The 8,097-nt window shown below is 33.4% G+C and overlaps 1 protein-coding gene across 1 annotated transcript; it reads left to right on the top strand.

Moving 5' to 3' along the window:
* Nucleotides 1-630: 630 nt before the first annotated feature.
* On the top strand, nt 631-930 carry LOC131147643 (small polypeptide DEVIL 13-like). The gene has a single exon (XM_058097153.1). The coding sequence runs from the start codon at nt 631-633 to the stop codon at nt 928-930; it is 300 nt and encodes a 99-aa protein (XP_057953136.1).
* Nucleotides 931-8,097: the final 7,167 nt, after the last annotated feature.

The following is an 8,097-nucleotide window of genomic DNA, read 5'->3' as shown; positions in this document are numbered from 1 at the left end:
AGCATGCTTGATGCCTAAAACTTAGAATGCTGAAATCAGGGTGTACCTAACAGTTTTTTTAATACCTCAGGGTGAAATAAACAAGGTCCCTACCAAATAAAAATGAACAACGTACGTAGAGGGGCTGTCTGTCTCCTAAACCTAAACCTAGAGAAATGATTGATCTCCTTGAGACTTGAGAACAGGAGACTCAAGAGCCAGGTGGGGTGGTGTGGGCTCTGTCTGCACAGTAACAGATAAATTAAGAAATACCATGCGTATGAATATATATATATAGATGCCATCAGAGGCAGTAGCGGCAGCAGCAACAAGCTAGTTTCATGCAACGAGACACAAGCGCCCACATGACTATAAACACACTCACCAACGCCCACTTAATCAGCGAAACCTCCAACACTCAGTCCCCAACCAGCTACCCCAACTATATAAAACACACACACACTACCAAAGCCACAATACTACCCAATTTCTCTCTCTCTCTCTCTCTCTCGCTCTCTCTCTCTCTCATATACATATATGTGTGTGCAAGCTGTGGAAAAGAGATCAGTAAACTGAGAAAACCCTCGTCAAGCTAGCCGACAAGTATATTATATTGGTGCTTAGTCCGATCAGTCTTGCTGAATTAATTACATGGAGGAGAAATGGAAGCCATCGAAGAAGGAATTAGCAGCTTCAAGTAGCCGTTCCTCCAGCAGTGGTACCACTTCCAAGTCTTCTCTCATGAGGAGTTTTTCACAGAAGCCCAATAGTACTTCTACTGCTGCTGGTTCTTCCAGCAAGTCTCCACTGCTGGTCAGGAGTTTCTCGCAGAAGAGCACTTCCATTGGCAAGAAGTGTAGTAGCTTGGCCAAGGAGCAGAAGGCCAGATTCTACATCATGAGACGCTGCGTCGCCATGCTTGCCTGCTGGCACAAACACGGAGATTCTTGACTCGTTTCCAAAGAGACCCAGTGCTAATAATTAGTACTAGAGAAGAAGTGGTCTATTGATCACAACACAATTCTTTTTTTCCTTCTTTTTGTGTTTCTTTGTTTCGATTGAAATGTATGTTTTTTCGTCGGAGGGAGCCAAAACTGTCAGGAAAGAGATTTTTGATGTAATATATATATCACATAGATTTCAGTTTAATTGATTGCAAACTCTAGCCAGAACTCGTATTCCTTGATGCATGCATTGTCAGATGCTTTCTTGTGTGTAAAGCAATCTCTATACTTGGCTTTTAGTTTTTTTGTTCACAACAATTTAGCAATGATGCCAAATAAAATGTCGACGCATAACCTACTAAATTCACTTTTCAAAATATGACATTATGCAAAAAGGTTCAAACTTGTGTGTGTGTGTGTGTGTGTGTGTTTTTCTTTTTGTGAGGGTTGTTCAGATCGGAGAGTGTCATGAAACTTGAAAGAGATTCCCTTACGCCGTGGACTAGGATAGTAATATATAAAATTAAGAATAATTGAACATGGCAAGCATTTGGGATCTGCATTGGGAATGCAAGCCATGAGCTAGGAACCTTCAAGGGGAGCAGAGAATGGAGATCGCTGAGAAGTAATAGTTAAATAAAGGGTGTGAATTCTGCATGTGAAGCTTATCAACAAGAAGCCCATAGAACAAAGTGAAATCAAATGCGCTTTTTTTTTTTTTTTAATACCTCCTTAGTCACTTGCTTGAAGAAATCTTTGAAGACTACATAATTTATCTCAAAATTTCAAACATCTTGGATTTTCAGAGAATCCATTATGCCTAGAAAACAAGTCTATTGTAATTAGAATTCCTGTGAAAAGCAGAAATGGCATCCTATTCCACGCACAAAATTCTTTCTCCAAGCCAAATGCCTAATTTATTGTTTTTCAAAATCAAAAACAAAATAAAATGAAGTGGAACAGAATGCTATTGATCTTTATAAGTTTACAATTTCACCATATAATTTTTTCATTACATTCCACTCTCTCAATTAGTTCCATTTCAACATACCAAACATTCGGTAATATTTTAAGCGACAATATTTAATTTCAAAAGTATCCCACTAAGGGTGTTTTTAGATGCTAAACTCAAAGCTTTCTTAATTAAATGATCAGGGTTTATGTCTTTAGAATTACGACTTTCCAATTGAGATAATATCTTTGATATTTAAGTAGAGAAAGGATCCAAAAGGCCTTGGCGAGTATATATATATAATTTCAAAAGCTCATTGGATTAAAATTTTCCAACTTGATCCAAAAGCAATTTGCATGAAACCAAACTTCTAATAATTCAGTATTTGAAAGTGTCATTAATTTTATAAAATAAAGGGCTTCTAGGTATATGTAATATATTAAACTTGCACCCTTGCATGACCAATTGTGGCAATTAATTCAAGTAGAAATTTTGAATTATATACCAAATTCTAGCAAAGACAGAACTGCTAAAATCCTGGATAAAATTAAACCAACCTCTGTTAAGGCAAAATAAATAAATAAATAAAGCTACTAGCTTCCCATAGTTTTCCCTAAGTACTGGCCAGTGTCATCGATCACCCAAAAAACATAACTAAACCAGAAGAAACAAATTCCAAAAGCTAATCTAGCCTCACCAAGTTTTGGCCTTTCCATAACATCATGTCAGAAAATTCATGTCACAAAAAGCTGGGCATAGAAGAAAATGGGTATCTCCCTAGTTTGCCTATAAGATTGCTTTTGGATCAGGGATTTGGTAAGAGAAAGAAATGAATAATAATAATAATAATAATAATAATAATAATAATAATAATAATAATAATAATAATAATAATAATAATATTTTATTATATTTTTGTTATATATCAAATACTACTTTGAATAAAATGTTGTTTTAAAATAATTTAAAATTTTAAAGAGGAAAGATTTGTGACAAACTTAACTTCTGCCTTTAATTTGATATGTATTTTATTATTCTCTCTTATTTTTTAATATCCAAATAAGAAAAGTAAATTCATTTATATTTTTTATCCTTTCTGACCTAAAAGATTTGTGGACATGAGTTCAGGTTCATCCCTAATCATCGGATCTATTCCCGTTCCTGCCAACGAGGCAAAGTTGGTTCCATATCTCTTCAATCTCAACAATCTAAATTTCAAATTTTAAATTTAAATGTGAGTAAATTTGAACAAATTTAATATAATTCTATATTACATCTTATTCAAAATCAACACAAATTCAAATTCAAAACTTCTCTAGGTAAGAAAATAACATTCCTCATTATTACAACTCGTGTCACTTTTCTCTTCACCTTATATTGCCTTATATATGTTAACAATGCATCACAGCTCGGCACACTCGGAAAACAATTCCGAAACAAAACCGTCGACAGTTACACCAAACCATCAACGATTTCATCAAATCGTTGACGGTCACATTTGTCCACTACAGATTTAAATGACAAAGAGTGAGACAAATTATCACAACAAAGACCAAGGAACGTCAAATATCCAAATTCAATTTTCTGAGGATCATATATGCTAAAAAATCAAAGTCTATTGATTCAAAAAAGAGGATATATGACAACAAAGCGTATCTGTTGACTTTTTGAGTCTGATCCCTATTTTGATGCTGATAAAGCGTCTGTATCTCATGTATGCATTTAGTGTGAGAACAGGTCTATATAATAACATGCACATAAGGTAAAAGGAAAATGGAAACCATGAGGACCTCAAGATCATACATCCTAGCGTATTCCATGAAGTTTGAATAGCAAGACAGAAGAAAAAGACATTTATCTTCAATTGTATTGCATTTTGTTTTATATTTTAGTCTGTAATAATGCATCGCATGCATGGTATGGATGATAAGCTCAGATGATCATAGACAGACCTTAGGGACCAGCGCACTTCACAAAAAACCTTTTTCTTAACAACTAAATTCATACAAAATGGTTTAAATTGGTTAGGGTCAAAATTGGGGCAAAACCAACGACCGATGTCAGATTTTTAGGCTTAATTAAAAAGCCTCTATCGACCGAACCCTTCTAGTTATAATTAGTTCAATCGACCGAACTCACCATAGGCTAAAAGTCATTTGTTTGACTAAGCCTAGGTCGACCAACCCTACTTTGAACTAAGCTTTCTCGATTGACCAACCATTGAATTTGACTTTTTCTACTTGTCCCAGCCGACTAAACTTTTAGTTCAAAAACTCCTCGGTCGACTGAACTTACCCACTCGGCACACCGACCTAAGCCACGGTCGACCGAACCTACAAAGGTTCGAAAAATCGCCCTAGCTCGGTCGACCAACCCCTTGCTTCAGTCAACCGAACCTCTCGAGTCAGCCATTTTTTTAAATGCCTAAACATGCTTAAAATTTATTAATCTTCTCTAAAAAAAACCCAGCGTGTCCCCAACGGTTATATTTTTGGCTAACCCTATATATACCCTCTCATTACTCATAATTAGTAAGTGGAGTAGCCAAAAAACCCTCTCAAATTTTACCCTTAATTTTTACTCTCTTTTATTATTTATTTGATAAATGTTTCAAGAGAGCATAGTTTTAAACATTATTTTGGGCATTCGTTTTACAAATCAAAATCGTTTTTACTCTCATATTGCATATATTTTTTATATCTTATTTTAAGAGTATTATTTTAGTTTTTCCCACATATTTCATTTGATAAATAGTCTTGGGAGTTAATATTATTTGCTTGTGAATCTTGCACGTCCATTGTAAGATTCAAAGGCTCATTTGTTTGTAGTTGCGAAAATATTTTTGAGCCACAAACCCTAAATTCTCCAAGACCTTATTTAGAAAAATATTTTTGGAGAAATTTCTTATTTGGGCATAAAATCTTTGAGCACTCATAATACACATTTTTATTCAAAGATTATTTTTGTGAAAATCACATACTTGCATTGAGCTTATTTGCATATCATACATGAGTGTATTTTTTAGCATATTATTGTACACATCTACTTGCTTTGAATTGAAGCTTATTTTCATTGTACAAAAATATTCATTTTTTGTATTCCCAACGGGTTGTCGAAAGATGGAGATTTGCCCTATGAAAAGTCCCAAATTGCTCAGACTTGGTTAGAAGAGCACCGGATTTACTCAGACTTGGTTAGGAGAACACCAAACTGGTTCAGACCTGGTTAGGAGAACTAGGTGCACCATCCTATAAGGTGTTGTAAATAGTGTCGCTCCACACGTAAGTGAGCAAAGGTAGTGAATCCTCTTACTTGTGAGTTGAGGCCGGGACGTAGAAAGTATTGGCCGAACCCCGATAACATTTCTTGTGCTTGATTTTAATTTCCACAATTTAAATTTTTGTACTTGAATGTTTATGTTTTATTATTCTGAATGATTGGGAAAAACTAAGTCTATCATACTTACTTTGATTATTTGGTTAGTTAAATTCTTGTTGGGTAATTAGTGTTCATTTAGACAGACCCTAGGTTGAGCTATAGTGAATGTGGATTTAAATTGAACCTAGGTAAAATTTTTAAAATACCCAATTCACCCCCTCTTAGGAATACACCAATTTCAATAATTAGTATCAGAGTCTCATTGCAAAAAGATTAACCGCTTGTGTTAAAGATTGCAATGGCTCAAATTGGTGTATCCCCATTCAACGAGGGACAATCACCTTCTAGCCCTCCATTGTTTTGTGGTGTAAACTGCACCCCTTGGAAAATTAGAGTGAACGTTTTCATAAAATCTATGAATTGGAGGGCCTGACAGCTGATTGATCATTAGCGAATTTGTATGCCTGTAAATGAAATTAATTTGATGCATGCAAATTCACATGCCATGAATCTACTGTATTGTGTATTAGATTATAATATTTTTCTTGAGATCTTGACATGCTCTATTGCCAAGGATATATGGGAAAAGCTTGACAAGAGGTATGGAGTACCTAGGAATGAAGAGATTGTCACTCCTTTGTACGCTCTAAGCTCAAATGATTAGGAGGAGGTAAATCATGAGCTAATAACGTCAATCGATGAAGAGGTATATGATTCCCATCCCACCTCAATTAATGATTCGTCTGTTGAATCTTGTGATGATTCCTGTGTTGAAAACTGTAATATATCAAATGTTGAATCATCTGGTGCCTCTTATGATTATGTTAATGATGCATGCATTGATTAATATGATGATTATTGTGATAACTCTTGTAATGAATCATGCAATAAATTGTTTAATGAAAGCATGCCCTCAAACAAAGAACTAGAATGTACTTTATCTAAAATGCATAAACTTCTAGTTAGGATGTCTAAATTGAAAGCAATCTTGAAGAATGAAAATAAAAGGTGGGCAACACAATTAGAAAACCTAAGAGAATATCATGCCACCTTAGAAAAGAAAAAGATTGTGAAGATTTTGAAAATCATCTGCTTACAAAGAAAAACTGAAAATTATTTTGGAATGATTTTCAAATTCGTAAATGTAAAAGATAACTTTGATAAACCCTTAAGAGTTAAGAAGAACAATATTTTCAAAAAGGATTCATGGTTAGTCTATCAAACCCATAGTCATGCCTCACTACATAAAAATAGAATATATAGGCATAATCTTTCACGTGCACATAAAGCTTGTTTATATTACAAAATAAAAGGGCACGTCTGGCTCAACTGTCTATTTAAAAGTGCCAGAAGCTTAGATAAAGAAATGATACGGGTAATCATGAAAGCAAACCTCGTAGGACCTAAGGATAAACGGATCCAAATTGACATAACTTAATTAGTCAATCCTTCCTTAGCTTTTAGGTTTTGCTTTAAGGGTTGTGATGACTAAAAGGCTTAAGAAGTGATTAGGGCTTGAAATAAAAAAATCTTAGTACATGCATTCATAATACAATATTATAATTATACTAAGATTCTTAAAAGATAATTAAGCCAATATGATAATTCAAAGTTATATATATCCAATCTAAACTTAATGCACATACATCATGATAATTGGGTAAGATATGAAAATATTTGTAGTAACCTGGAAAAAAAATTATTAATCGATTAATTAATTAAACATTATTAAATTAAAGTAATTAAATAGATGATATGATGGATATATATATATATATATATATATATATATATATATATATATATATAAGATTCAATTTAATCTTTCAAATTGAAAGATTGAAACCTTCCCAGAACAGAAGCTCTGCTCCATCTCTCTCTCTCTCTCTCTCTCTCTCTCTCTCTCTCTCTCTCTCTCTCTCTCTCTCTCTCTCTCTCTCCTCGATTTCCTCGGTCAAACATGCACCAATCAAAAAATAGAAAATACCCTTGGGTTACCAAATTCGACCACCAAGATTTTAACCGGAGTGAAATTGTCGTAGGAGCGTCATAAGCACCACTCCTGAGATAAGGTAAGGGGAATAAATTATGTCAAGAATTTTTATAAATTAACTGATTAAATTGTAATATGAGATTACAAGAATTATATACATGTTTTTTTAAATATTTTGACATATGGAAATTGGATTTTGGGTTATTAATATTATTATTTTTAGTTGATTAAACGGGCGTTTGTGAGCCTAGGGATTTTTATAGTAATTGTATTTCAAAGTTTAATCGATTTAATTAAAGTATTTGATTTCTAGATTATTATAATAGATTTTCTAAATGATTTGACCGGTTAAAATTATTGGTTTGATTTATTATATATATTTAATAAAAGAATTAAAGTGAGTAGGGTTGATTATCTCTGTTTTCCTATTAAATATATATTTTGAGTTAGAAAAACTGTGGACGCGATTAAACCTATGTTATCGATAAAACAGATATTGAAAATAGAACGACCGGTTTTCCAATAGTTTATATAATTATGAGAAACACTCAAATCGTGTAACATGAGAAAGAATATTATTGTTTAATTAAAGTTATGAGTTTTTAGTATGATATATTGATATATTGAAAGGTGTGGGTATTATACTATTTTTAGAACTGTGGAAAAGAAAGTAAAGTATAGAGTATAATTATTGTTAAATTTTAATGTATGATTTAAGAACTCCGATGGACCATAGATCGCTCGGTACTGCAGCTACAGTAATGAAGAGTAGAGTGCAACCACACGTCTCAAGAAGAGTGTTGGTACTAAATAGTCAATTAGGCCAGTGAAGTGTAGAGTTCCCCTGGAGT

Source organism: Malania oleifera, chromosome 2, assembly GCF_029873635.1.
Source record: "Malania oleifera isolate guangnan ecotype guangnan chromosome 2, ASM2987363v1, whole genome shotgun sequence".
Lineage (NCBI taxonomy): Eukaryota > Viridiplantae > Streptophyta > Magnoliopsida > Santalales > Ximeniaceae > Malania > Malania oleifera.
This window is presented reverse-complemented; position numbering and strand designations above follow the sequence as displayed.